General features: G+C 44.9%; 1 protein-coding gene across 1 annotated transcript; it reads left to right on the top strand.

The window, feature by feature from the left end:
- The first annotated feature begins 234 nt into the window (after positions 1-234).
- LOC127043837 (C-C chemokine receptor type 9-like) lies at positions 235-2,301 on the top strand. The gene is made up of 2 exons (XM_050938048.1): positions 235-258; positions 1,216-2,301. Exons 1-2 carry the CDS (start codon positions 235-237, stop codon positions 2,299-2,301), a joined length of 1,110 nt encoding a protein of 369 aa, XP_050794005.1.
- The last annotated feature ends 12,075 nt before the right edge of the window (positions 2,302-14,376 follow it).

The following is a 14,376-nucleotide window of genomic DNA, read 5'->3' as shown; positions in this document are numbered from 1 at the left end:
TAACCACAAAACACCTGTGAGCTAAGTATTATTGTCTGTAGTTTATAGCTGAGGAGCCAGATTCTCAGCTGATGTAAATGGGCAGCTATGTTAACTTCCTCCTGCTGCAGTTCTTGCCTGGGAAATGAGAAGCAGAGAACTTCACTGATTTGCCTAAATTCACATGGCAAGAGCATAGATTAGCCAACTCCCATATCTATGATTTAACAGCAGGCTCATGCCTATGCCCCACAGATGGGGAAGCATCAGAAGATTCAGGTGATCACTCTAGAAATAGCCTATCTTTGTAAGAGTTCTAAATGCCCAGATTAGAAATGTTGCCATAAAAGGGCACTATCATTTACTTATTATATATGTATATAAAGAAATCAGATATATAATACGTAAATAATATGTAAGAAAGAGATGGCCTGATTCTGATAACACACCTGTTTTACCCAGGTCTTACTCCACTGGGCCAGAGTCTGATCTCTGTCACACTGGTGTAAATCTGCATCAGTGGAACTACTGCAACACCAGTCCAAGTCAAGTCAGAAAATGGCTGATTGATTCCAGTGCAGTTACTCTGTATTTACATAGTTTAAGCAAGAGGAGACAGGCCCAGAGGGTTATTTTTGGAATAAAAGTTCAAATAGAGCAAAGAGGTCACAAGAGTGATGTGTGTCTGCCATGAAATTTTAGCCTTGTGCCTGTTTTCTATAGACTCTGTTGGCTAGGTTTTTTGCTGCTCTCATTTTTCTCTGGGCACAGCAGAGAGAGGGAAGCCAGAATGTTGTCTGTTCTAGGTCCCTAATTATGAGTCTGGTTCTACTCTGGCCCCATCCTTGTCTGATGTAAACTGCACTGGCTGGCTATGGGACCATCTGTATTGCCAACTTGCAAGGCACATCAGCTATAGTCCTTCCTTGCACCTCCCAACCCTGACATCCAGCTATGCTGGGTGGTGCAGAGTTGTGAGGAGGTGGCATACAGGCTTTACATCCATGGGGCGCTGCCTGCCATGGGAGAATCCCCAATAGGTCAGAACTGATTTAGGGCTTTCAAGCTATCACAAACATTCTGAGTTGAAGGAGAAAACATTTCTTGTTGGTGAAAGAGAGATGTCAGAATCTCACTTCCAAGCAATGAGTTATGAAACTATGAAAAAATTCCACCTTCACTTTTTCTTATTTAATGATTTTGTCAGCATGTAATTAACCTGATGTTCCCCTGCAGGCCACCCAGAACTACTCGGCTAACCTGGATTATTATATGGGTTCTAGTTCTGTGTTACCTCTGTACAACAACCCGTTTAACTCCACAGACCTCATTTGTGAAAAAAGTCACACTCAGCAGTTTGCTCAAACTTTCCTGCCAGCATTTTTCTGGATTGTATTCCTCACTGGTACACTGGGTAATGCCTTAGTCATCTTTGTCTACTGGACATACAGATATAAGAAGAGCATCACTGACAGATACCTGCTGCACCTGACCATTGCTGATCTACTCCTTGTTTTCACTCTCCCTTTCTGGGCAAAAGCAGCTTCAGATGGATGGACCTTGAAGAATGTCATGTGTAAAATTCTCAATAGCATGTATAAGATCAACTTCTACAGCTGTATGTTGTTTCTGACATCCATTAGTTTTGACAGGTACATTACAATTGTCCGGGCCATGAAAGCTAAGAACTCTAAGCGAAAAAGGCTTCTGTGCAGTAAACTAGTTTGCTTTGGTGTTTGGCTGATTGCAACAGTCTTATGCATCCCAGAAATAGTATACAGTGAATCTAAGCAAGTTAGTAATACAACTACCTGCAAGATGGTATACCCTGCCACAGTGACCCGAACCACCAAAGTTACTGTCCTAGCTTTGAAAATCACAATAGGATTCCTCCTTCCTCTCTTCATCATGGTTACTTGTTATGCTTTTATAATTCATACCCTCCTTCAAGCCAAAAGATCCCAAAAGCACAAATCATTAAAGATCATCATCGTTATTATTACAGCTTTCCTCCTCTCCCAGTTGCCCTACAACAGCATTTTGCTGGTCAAAACTATCAATGCCTATACCATGGTCATATATGACTGCAAAACCTCTGATAACATTGACCTCGGATTCCAGATAACTCAGAGCATCGCCTTCCTTCACAGCTGCCTGAACCCCTTCCTCTATGTGTTTGCTGGGGAGAGATTCCGTAAAGCCCTCTTTAAAACTCTGGAGAACGTGACGCATTGGACTGGCAAGAGCCGAGAACAGAGCTCTTTCATATATGATAGCCAAGATGGGAGCTCAAATAAGTCCTCTGCATTGCTGGGACGGTGATAAATCAGGGTATCTCTCACTTTGAGCTTTCACCTAAATTCCTCACTCACATCCAACTGCTACCATGCTCCTTTTGAAATTCATGGTAGTCTGGCCAGAGCAGTGCAGTGTTCTTCTTCCATTCTGAGAGGAAAAGCAAGATCCCTCTCAACAGAGTGAATTTGCATGTTCACATCACAAAGGGCTTGATCCTGCAGAGTGCTGAGCATTTTTAACTCCCACAGAAGTCAGTGAGAATTGCGGCTGCTCAGCACCTTCCCCTGAATCGCTCAGTACCTTGAAAGATCAAACCCTAGACTTTTGGCTGAAAGAAAGTGAAACTGTGGAAAAGATGCAGAGGAAATAATGTGATGCTGATTGTATGCAGACTGATAACTGAGACAGGATAAAAATATTTTAAATTAAGGATAACTGTTCACTTCACTAGAGCTACAGCAGATTTACACCAGTATAAAAGAGAACATAATTTGGCTCCCACAATGCTTTGCTATTCACTCTTTGATTTGTAAGTGTAACCTCAGTGAATGCAGATTTAATTTTGTTCCACTTGCAAAGCTGTTACATTGGTAGAATAATGGAAATATCATGGTTTCCTGTTTATCTTTTGTCTTTTTATCACAAAGGTGGCCCTTGTGGAACTGGGTTGATTTAGATTCTTTTTAGGTCTTTGATTATAGGGTGAAACTATGTGCATGGTTTGTACCCTAATGCTTTGATGTTAGACACTTGCACTATATATACACAAAAATAAACATTGCATCATATAGCACAATTTTTAGAGGGTCATGTTTGTAATTTTCTAGCAATATGGCATTTGCCTTTTATCCTCTGGTAAAGCTGGACATAACAAACAAACTGATACCTGAATGAACCACGGGTTATAAACTGATATATATGCTGAGCATAATAAACTGGTTCAGAAAGTGTATCCAGCCTGAGGCCTGTAAGGCAGAGAGAGGGAAGGAGTGGAACCAAAGGTGCAGGAACAGTTTAGAGAGACTTTCCCCTCTGGTCACTGGAGATGGGCCAGTCTCACACATTCTGCAATTATAATATCCTGTGCATCTGTAACATCTGCTGCTCAGTGGTGTCAAAAGCACCTCATAGGCATGAACGAATTTAGCTTTTCAATACTCCTATTGCACAGGAAGATTGTGGCAGAGTCAGAAACAGAATCCAGGTCAGGGTCTCCTGTCTCGCTCCTCTGTGCCAGAAACACAAGACCACCCTTCTGACTGACAAGATCTGGGCATAAGTGGTGCACAGCTTTGCTGTTTGGTCTCTTCTGCTCCCTAACATGCACTAGACTATACGTGCCTTGGTGGCCATTTTAGTTTCAGTAAGCACTCATGGAAGGAGCTCTTTCAGTGTTATCATGGCTCCAGGATGAGTGCAACGGGCTCACAGGATTGAGATTCAGGACCATATTCCCAGCTAGCCTCCATTCTGATCAAAATTTTCACATTGATCCATCGGCATATACAAAGCCTAAATTGCTGTGCACAAAGAAGGCAGCCAGACATACAAAGACCTGATTAGCACATATGCAGGCAAATGGACATACACAGGCAGTTTTGAGAGTGCAAGTTTTGAGAATGTTTGGAAAATGTGGTTCAAAAAAGGAAAGGTAAGACATTAAAAGTAAATGGCAAGCAAAAGTCCTAAAGGGAGAGCTAAGACAGGGCTTATGCATAGAGGACTTTGACAATAAAGCCTCATATTGAAAGTAGAAACAACAAAATTGCTCTTTATCGAAATGATTGGTCTTACAAGGCGCTGAGCATTCCTGCAAGATTTTGCGTGGCCTGAACAATCACAAATTTCAGTGATCATTGCAGTATTGCCAACCCCAAATGTTCAAAAATCATGAGTCCAGCTCACCAAAAATAATGAGATTGGCTATAAAATAACAAGATTATGTAACAATAATGGATTTGGTTTTCTTTTTTGTTTGCCTTCTGCTTTTTGAGCCTTTAGGTCACATTTTGATGCTTTCTCCACATCCCCAGGAGCTAGAAACTTACTTTTTCTTTAAAAATGAAGGCTGAAATCATCACATAATCACTTGGTTTCAGGAGCTGGTGTTTTAAGGAAAATAATAATTATCATGAGACTCGTGACAAAATCATGAGAGTTGGCAGCACTGGCATTGATTGTGTTCAGCACCGTGCTGAAGTGCTCAGCGCTTTGCTGGATGGAGCCCTAACACAAGGAGAAACAGCATGAAAAGAACATTAATAGACTGATTACTTTTAGTACATAAGAGAGCAATGCATGTTATGGAAAATACATCCTTAAATCATGTCTAATTGAAGAGAGGATCCTGCACTAGAGCATACAATAAAACCAGTAATCAACAAATTTTTGAACTACTGTATACAGCCCTTTCTGACGGTTTGTATATTAATGTTGTTCTATACAATATAATTATCATGGTAAACACACTCTAATCATCTGGTTGTTGGGATTTTATTTAACAACCACAATCATTTCAAGCATGTTTTTCTTAACTTCCCCTTGCAAACTCACCTATCTCAGGGCAGGGACAGAAATGTGCAAAGGGAAATGACTAATCTCATAGCACTGATCTTCTGCTTGCTTTTTTTTTTTTTTTTTTTAAGTTCTGTTTAAGTTTTACTTCCCCTGCAAGCTGCCTTCTTAATCCTTAGTCCTGAACAGTAAATGAGCAAACCTTATGCACTGAGTTGATGTCCAGGACAAATGGCCTTCTCTGCCTGGGTTCCAGCTCCAGCTCCAGCCAGCAGCTCCTAGGACTCACCTTGTGAGCAGAGTGCTACTTGCCCTGCCTTTTTAGCTCAGCTGTGAGAACCACAGTGAGTTCAGGCTTTGGTTAAAGCAGTGGAATCTTTACAGAAGCACACTTCTCAAACAGCAAGAAAACTACATTAGCATCTGCCAGTCAAAAAAATCTACACCAGCAGAGCAAACTATGTAGATAATTACCTATGAGGCACTGATGAGTAGCTCTTTACCACTGTTCTTCACATACCCCCCAGCGTGGGAAAAAAGTGAAAGATTGAACTTCAAAATACCCTAACCTGGTTGCATGTCACTTTCAGTATTACTTTTTTGTCAGCCCATTGAAGTCTCAAGTCTCCTTTATAGAAATAAAGGCTTCTTTACTGTGTGGTATTTGGTGAACTATGTTCCTGAGTTAATTGATGTGTGAAGCTTTTTGAGTGTTCGGAAATCTAATCTGAATTTTCTCACGGTTTCTCATACAGAAAGGTTGTGACCTGGTCTTGCCACTTTGCCTATGAGTCACTTTTTGGATATTTTCATATTCTCATCAGAAGATTTTGAAGCTATGATAGCCTGATACGCTATACAGAAATAGGACAACTAGATTCTAGGCTACATGATTGTAATGCAGGCAGACCAGATGTCAGCTCTTGCCAAGGCTGCTGGTATTAGCTACGAACCAAGAAACTCCTACTGGAGACCAGACCAGTTCACTTATGTGTTAATGTTACTCAAAATAGGTAAAACTGTTATAAGAATATATTTAGTGTTTATAATATATTTGTAAGTTGCTGCATACTTTCATCTTATTTGTAATGGCTGTCAGGGCCAGCGCAACCCTTTAGGCGACCTAGGCAGTCACCTAGGGTGCTAACGTTTGGGGGCGACGACCGCGGTGGCTGGATCTTTGGCCACCCAGGTCGTTGTTGGTATTTCAGGCATGAGACCTTCCGCGGCCTAGGGTGCCAAAAAAGCTGGCGGCACTCCTGATGGCTGTATTCCATGCTGTAAGGAAATATGTAAGTTTTGCTTTATAACTTGAAATGTTTGCTCTAAACTTGTAAACCCAGATGGGAAGAGCGTTTCCCTCCAGCCCATCCAGAAGAACTGTCAAAATCAGATGGGCCATCAAGGACCATTGTAATATAAAGGACTGGTTAATGGCCATATCGCACCTTGGAAATACTATGTGCAAGGAAGCTTGTCCTATGGTGTGATGGGTTGGATCACAGAAACCCCCTGGCAGCTGCCAACTGATGTGCCAGGACTACCTCTGCTCCTGTTTTCCCTGCCAGCTCAGGAATTCAGCACCCTGTCTTGCTGAGCCAGACACTTCCGTCTGCTCCAACAAAGACCCAGGGTCTGAATTACCTGCCCCAAAGCTGCAGGTTTACCTGAAAACAGCTCACAGATGTGTGCTTGTGTTTAGCACCCAGATGCCCAACTCCCAATGGGATCTAAACCCAAATAAATCCATTTTACCCTGTATAAAGCTTATGCAGGGTAAACTCATAGATTGTTGGCCCTCTATGACACTGAAAGAGAGAGATGCACATCTGTTTGCTCCTCCAGGTATTAATACATACTCTGAGTTAAATAATAAGTAAAAAGTGATTTTATTAAATACAGAAAGTAGGATCTAAGTGGTTCCCAGTAGTAACAGACAGAATAAAGTAAGTCACCAAGCAAAATAAAATAAAAATGCACAAATGTATATCTAATTAAGATACAATAAGATCCTCACCAGTTCCAGAATGCTCCCTTTTACAGACTAATCTCCTTTTAGCCTGGCTCCAGCAATTACTCACACCCCCTGTAGTTAAAGTCCTTTGTTTCAGTTTCCTTTAAGTATCCTGGGAGGGGTGTGTGTGTGTGGAAAGGCTCCTTCTTTAACCAGCTGAAGACAAAATGGAGGAGTCTCCCACGGTTTAAGTAGACTTTCTCTTGTGGGTGGAGACCCTCTTCCTCACTCCTATGCAAAATCCAGCTCCAGGATGGTGTTCTGGAGTCACCTGGGCAAGTCACACATCCATGCATGACTCAGTCTTTATAGGCAGAAGCCATTGTCCACATGGTATTTTATATGTCCCCAAGAAGACTTCTTATGTGGATTGGAGCCTTCCAAGCTCTTTTGTCTGTTAAGTGCTTCCTGGTTTAGCACCTAATTTGCACATTCCTTTCCAAGAAGTGACCAAATGTTCTAACTAAGGCCATGTCTACATCTAAAGTTTTGCAGCGCTGGTTGTTACAGCTGTATTAGAACAGCTGTATAGGGCCAGCGCTGCAGAGTGGCCACACTTACAGCAACCAGCGCTGCAAGTGGTGTTAGATGTGGCCACACTGCAGCGCTGTTGGGCGGCTTCAAGGGGGGTTCCGGGAACGCGAGAGCAAACCGGGAAAGGAGACCCGCTTCGCCGCGGTTTGCTCTCTCGTTCCCGGAGCCACCCAGCAAACCGCAGGGAAGGAGACCTGCTTGCTCTGGGCTCCGGGAACGAGAGAGCAAACCGGGAAAGGAGACCCGCTTCGCCGCGGTTTGCTCTCGCGTTCCCGGAGCCACCCAGCAAACCGCAGGGAAGGAGACCTGCTTGCTCTGGGCTCCGGGAACGAGAGAGCAAACCGGGAAAGGAGACCCGCTTTGCCGCGGTTTGCTCTCGCGTTCCCGGAGCCACCCAGCAAACCGCAGGGAAGGAGACCTGCTTGCTCGGGGCTCCGGGAACGAGAGAGCAAACCGGGAAAGGAGACCCGCTTCGCCGCGGTTTGCTCTCGCGTTCCCGGAGCCACCCAGCAAACCGCAGGGAAGGAGACCTGCTTGCTCTGGGCTCCGGGAACGAGAGAGCAAACCGGGAAAGGAGACCCTCTTCGCCGCGGTTTGCTCTCTCGTTCCCGGAGCCACCCAGCAAACCGCAGGGAAGGAGACCTGCTTGCTCTGGGCTCCGGGAACGAGAGAGCAAACCGGGAAAGGAGACCAGCTTGATTACCAGAGGCTTCCTCCTTCCACGGAGGTCAAGAAAAGCGCTGGTAAGTGTCTACATTGGATTACCAGCGCTGGATCACCAGCGCTGGATCCTCTACACCCGAGACAAAACGGGAGTACGGCCAGCGCTGCAAACAGGGAGTTGCAGCGCTGGTGGTGCCCTGCAGATGTGTACACCTTCAAAGTTGCAGCGCTGTAACTCCCTCACCAGCGCTGCAACTTTCTGATGTAGACAAGCCCTAAGGCTACTTAGAAATCAAGCAATTATACAGCCAATGTTCATAACTCTGAACACACAAATGATGCCTACATACAACTAGAATGAACATAACCTTTACATAGATATGTTACATGGCATATGTAGCAAAACCCTATTCCAGTTATATCATACATACATTTATGAGCACCCCCACCCCATAAAGCCTTACACTTTACACTGAGGTACACTGTTACATATGGACTTGGAGGAAATAAAACAAAGACACAGGAAAATTTTCCATCTCTTTGCTATTTGAACTCTACAAGGGCCAGAGACACCAACTGAAGCCAAAGTTCCCCAGGGGCTACCCCTTGGATCTGCCCTGAAAAACACTTTGAATTGACAGATCACTACCACTCTGTCACTTTTAGGATTTAGATTGCAACTCATCTGTGTATATATTTGCTTGCTTGCTTTAACCTGTAAATAACTCTCATTTCTTTTTCCTAGTTAATAAACCTTTAGATAGTTTATTACAGAACTGGCTACAGGGGTTGTCTTTGGTGTAAGCATAGGCGGTGCATGAGTCTTCTGTGAGCGGAAGCCACCTAGAAGTTGGGGGGCCACTGGCACATGGACCGTGGTCCTGCCCCCACTCCACTTCTTCCCCCCGAGACCCCGCCATCACTCCGCCTCTTCCCACCCTCTTCCCTGAGGCCCCTCCACCCACTGCTTGCTCCTCTTTGCCCCCTCCCCCTAGGACCCCTGTTGCTTGCTCCTCTCTACCTGGAACGGGGCCAAGGGGACACCATGGGGCCATCACTTTTTCCTGCTTTTGGCGAATGATGGGGGGGAGGGGACAGAGAGGAGCGAGTGGAGGATGGGGGAGGCCTTGAGGGGAGAGGCAGGGTGGGGGGGAGAGGCAGAATGAGGGAGGGGCAGAACACAGCCCCCCCACATTTCTATGAAGCTTCGCTTCTGGTGCTCCAAAGGTGACATCTGGCTGGGGCACCTCTGGAAGGGTGACCTGCACTGCATCCGTAGCATTTCCCCCCTCCATGGCTGCCCTCTTTTGGGTAGGCTAAGCCTCCTCTGACCTTTTACACACACTGCCCATGGGTGTAAGATCTAGGGTTCCAAGTGATCTGAGGTAAGTGACTGGTCTCTTGGGCCTGGAAGCAACCTGAATATTGTGATTTTTGGTGTAAGTGACCATTTTTCACTAAATCCAGTTTGCCCAGGAGGCAAGATAGACTGTAGAGTCAAAGGGGACTATCTGTGACTCCCTGATGAGACTCTCATAGCGATCCAAGAGTTCACATTCATTATTGAGGGCAGGTCTACACAGCATTACTTTGATATAACTACGTCTCTGAGGGGTGTGAAAATCCACACCCCGGCGTACTACTGTTATACCAACCTAAGTGCTGCCAACATACTGCCTTGCATGGAAGAGGATTAGACCCTCTTCATTAAAGCACTACAGTGACGCAGCTGCATCAGTACAGCATTTTAAGTGTAGACTTGCCCTCCGTTAGTGAAATCTACTTTGAGCATATAGGACCAGTTTGGGGTATCTGCCTTGTTTTTGACAGTCTGCCCTGACATTGACACTTATGGTCATGAGCCACTCCAGACAGCGTGACGTTGACTTTGCCACAATTTGGATGCAAAGGTCTAGAACAGGGGTCAGCAACCTTTCAGAAGTGGTGTGCCAAATCTTCATTTATTCACTCTAATTTAAGGTTTTGTGTGCCAGTAATACATTTTAACGTTTTTAGAAGGTCTCTTTTGATAAGTCTATAATATATAACTAAAATATTGTTGTATGTAAAGTAAATAAGGCTTTTAAAATGTTTAAGAAGCTTCATTTAAAATTAAATTAAAATGCAGAGCCCCTCGGACCGGTGGCCAGGACCCGGGCAGTGTGAGTGCCACTGAAAATCAGCTTGCGTGCCGCCTTCGGCACCCATGCCATAGGTTGCCTACGCCGGTCTAGAAAAACTTCCCTGCCTAGCACCTGTCCATCACATTTTATAGTAAAAGTGCCATATCTCCAAGTCTCAGCCAGCCAGAATGCTCAATTGATTTCACTGGGGCTTTTGCCTGAATAAAGACGGGTAAGAACTATGAGCTAGATTCTGCTCTCAGTTACAGCAAAAGAAATCTTGGGTAGCCTCACTGGATTTACACTAGGGTAACAGAACAGAACAGATCTCTGAGTAGGATTTGTTGCACTGACTTTTGTCTGATGAAACAAAATAGGAAAGAAAGAATAATTAAAAATATCTGTAGACTCTGGGCTGCTTAACATTTGGTGTTATAGAAAGAAACATGTTTCCACCAGATGGGCCAAATGCAGCATCATTTACAGGGGGCGCAGTGAGTTGTGTGCACACACAAGGGCAGAATTTGGCCAATATCATGTATGCGCTTGATGGTGTAGTTTCAGCTCTCTGCATCATGACTGCTGTTTGCTTCTTTCATGGGCTTCACCCTGCAGCCAGGCTACTTCCTGTGTAGTTTTAGCACATGCTCGATTCATAAGAACTTACACAGCACAGACAAAATTAAACAAACACGTGACCTAATTTGGCACAGACTCATCTGTCACAGCCAGGTTTGCTGGCTCAGTCACCTTTTACACCACTCTGACAAGATTCCTTTGAGGAAGTGGGAAAATCTCCGAGGAGCGCCCCAGTTGTTTTCCACCCCATGTGTGGTCCTTCACTGATGTATTGCTATCTGTGGTGATGTTGTTTCTTCTCACCCATTTGAATAGAGACTTGTGCCATTCAAATTGAAGCTCCCTGTGCCCGCATACCATATTCATCCCCTCCATTATTTCATTGTAGGATAAAGCTAAAATTTTCAAATGTAGGTGCCTAAAGTTAGGCTCCTACTTCCCTGTACAGGGACCTACATATGTGGCCTGATTTTCAAAAGCCTCCACGGGAAGCCATCCGGCACCTCCCCACCCCAGCTCACCTGCGCTCCAGAAGTCCTGCTGTCGGGAACTCCTGGACTGGCTGCCGGCAGTGGCGCGCTGACCCAGGGGAACCCCTGGACTGGCTGCTGGTGGCTCAGACTCACTCTCCCTCCCAGCGCAGTGGCTGCAGAAAGGCTTTTAAAAGAAATTGGGGGCACCGGTTTTTGGTGCCCCCAAATGTTGGCACCCTGGGCAACCACCTAGTTGGCCTAAATGGTAGCACCGGCCCTGCCTAAGAGGTTAACTTTAGGCACCCAAGCTTCAAAATCTTGGCCTACATCACTTTTCTCTTACTTCTGACCACCAAAGCCAAAAGAAGAAATTAAAAACAATGGGTCAGAACACTTAAAACAATGGAGAAAAACCAGAGAGGAACTTGGACCAGTGGGACAATTTCTGACCTTGAGTACACCTATGTATTTTCCATTGACTAGGTTGCCCAGGTGTTGATGAATGCTGATTTCGGCCCAGGGTTATTTAGTCTTTTAATTGATCTAATGAAGAATAGACTCCCAATAATAATTTGCTTATTACAAATTTGACTTTCGTGTCTTATTGTATTTAGTCTGAAGGCAATGCAACTCATTGTGGGTTAAATTCACCTCTGTGCAAAGAGCCAGCACAAAGTCTATACACCACTTCTGCATCTGCACAGGGGGTGAAGGTCACCCTGTTACTTTACTGGCATGATGCAAGTAAACTTCAATTGCTAAGGCCTAATCTACACTACACAGTTTTGGTGACAAAAGTCACGATTCGTTGACAAAGCAGTGGAGGTGTACACACAACAATGCTCCTCCTGTCGATTTAACTCTTGTGCTATGCTGACATAAAACCACATCAGTGAGCAACATCGAGCTTTTTGTGACAAAGTTAGAGTGATACGGTATTAGGGTAGACACTGCTCTTGCTTATTTCGCCTTAAGTGGTCTCCAGGAGGTGTCTCACAATGGCCACCATCACCGCTCTCATAAGCAGTTTCTACTCCGCTGCCCTGCAGCCAGGTGCACAGGAATGCACCCCTCCCCCTTTAAAACCCTGGGAAATTTTAAAATTTCATTGCCTGTTTGCTTGGTGTGGACAAGTTTTTAATAAGACTAGTGAGGAACCTTGCGATGATGGAGGGATGATAAACGGGAATGTGGATATGGAAGTGGATATTACTGCAACTGAGGTAGAGGCCGTACTTGAACAGCTTGATGGGTCGAAGTCGGAGGGCCCGGACAATCTCCACCCGAGGATATTAAAGGAACTGGCACGTGAAATTGCGAGCCCGTTAGCGAGAATTTTTAAGCAATCGATAATCTCGGGTGTTGTGCCGTATGACTGGAGGATTGCTAATGTAGTTCCTATTTTTAAGAAAGGGAAAAAGAGTGATCCGGGTAATTATAGGCCTGTTAGCTTGACGTCTGTAGTATGTAAGGTCTTGGAAAAAATTTTAAGGGAGAAAGTAGTTAAGGACATAGAGGTCAATGGTAATTGGGACGAACTGCAACACGGATTTACTAAAGGTAGATCGTGCCAAACCAATCTGATCTCCTTCTTTGAGAAGGTGACGGATTACTTAGATAAAGGAAATGCGGTAGATATAATTTACCTAGATTTCAGTAAGGCGTTCGACACGGTTCCGCACGGGGAGCTGTTAGTTAAATTGGAAAAGCTGGGAGTGAATATGAAAGTTGTAAGGTGGATAAGGAACTGGTTAAAGGGGAGACTCCAGAGGGTCGTATTGAAAGGTGAACTGTCGGACTGGAAGGAGGTCACCAGTGGAGTCCCTCAAGGATCGGTCTTGGGACCGATCTTATTTAACCTTTTTATTACTGACCTTGGCACAAAGAGCGGGAATGTGCTAATAAAGTTTGCGGATGACACGAAGCTGGGGGGTATTGCTAACACGGAGAAGGACAGGGATACTATTCAAGAAGATCTGAACCACCTTGTAAACTGGAGTAATAGAAATAGGATGAAATACAATAGTGAAAAGTGCAAGGTCATGCATTTAGGAATTAATAATAAAAATTTTGGATATACGTTGGGGGCGCATCAGTTGGAAGCGACGGAGGAAGAGAAGGACCTTGGGGTACTGGTTGATAGCAGGATGACTATGAGTCGCCAATGTGATACGGCTGTTAAAAAAGCAAATGCGATTTTGGGATGCATCAGGCGGGGTATTTCCTGCAAGGATAAGGAGGTGTTAGTACCGTTGTATACGGCGTTGGTGAGACCCCATCTGGAATACTGTGTGCAGTTCTGGTGTCCCATGTTCAAGAAGGATGAATTCAAACTGGAACAGGTTCAGAGACGGGCTACGAGGATGATCCGAGGAATGGAAAAACTGCCTTATGAAAGGAGACTCAAAGAGCTTGGCTTGTTTAGCCTGGCCAAAAGAAGGCTGAGGGGGGATATGCTCGCCCTATATAAATATATCAAGGGGGTTAACGTTAGGGAGGGAGAGGAATTATTTAAGTTTAGTACTAATGTAGCCACGAGGACGAATGGGTATAAACTGGATATTAGGAAGTTCAGACTTGAAATTAGACGAAGGTTTCTGACCATTAGGGGAGTGAAGTTCTGGAATAGCCTTCCGAGGGAAGTAGTAGGGGCAAAAGACTTTCCTGGCTTTAAGACAAAGCTTGATAAGTATATGGAGGGGATGTTATGATAGGATCGTCAATTTGGGCAATTGATCTTGAATTACCACCAGACAGGTCTGCTCAATGGTCTGCGGGGAGATGTTGCATGCGATGGGTACTGAGTTGCTGCGGAGAACTCCTTCTTGGGTGCTGGCTGGTGACTCTTGCCCACATGCTCAGGGTTTAGCTGATCGCCATATTTGGGGTCGGGAAGGAATTTTCCTCCAGGGCGGATTGGCAGGTGCCCTGGAGGTTTTTCGCCTTCCCCTGCAGCGTGGGGCACGGGTCACTTGCTGGTGGTGTCTCTGCAGATTGAGGTCTTCAAACCATTTTTGAGGATTTCAATAACTCAGTCCTGGGATAGGGGTTGTATAAAATTGGATGGGTGGGGTTCTGTGGCCTGCCTTGTGCAGGAGGTCAGACTAGATGATCAGATTGGTCCCTTCTGACCTATGAGTCTATGAGTCTATGAGACAGCCCACATTGCACCTTCCCAGCTGACCTTGCCGGCTTTCCA

Source organism: Gopherus flavomarginatus, chromosome 2 (genome assembly GCF_025201925.1).
Source record: "Gopherus flavomarginatus isolate rGopFla2 chromosome 2, rGopFla2.mat.asm, whole genome shotgun sequence".
Classification (NCBI taxonomy): domain Eukaryota; kingdom Metazoa; phylum Chordata; order Testudines; family Testudinidae; genus Gopherus; species Gopherus flavomarginatus.
The sequence above is the reverse complement of the archived record's forward strand: the minus strand, read 5'-3'. Positions and strand labels throughout refer to the sequence as shown.

What these genes read in the sequence shown, in the direction of transcription:
- LOC127043837 (XM_050938048.1), top strand. Translation starts at nt 235, where the DNA reads ATGGGGAAGCATCAGAAGATTCAG. An exon ending in GGAAGCATCAGAAGATTCAG is followed by an intron (nt 259 to 1,215) that starts GTGATCACTCTA and finishes GTTCCCCTGCAG; the next exon opens with GCCACCCAGAACTACTCGGC.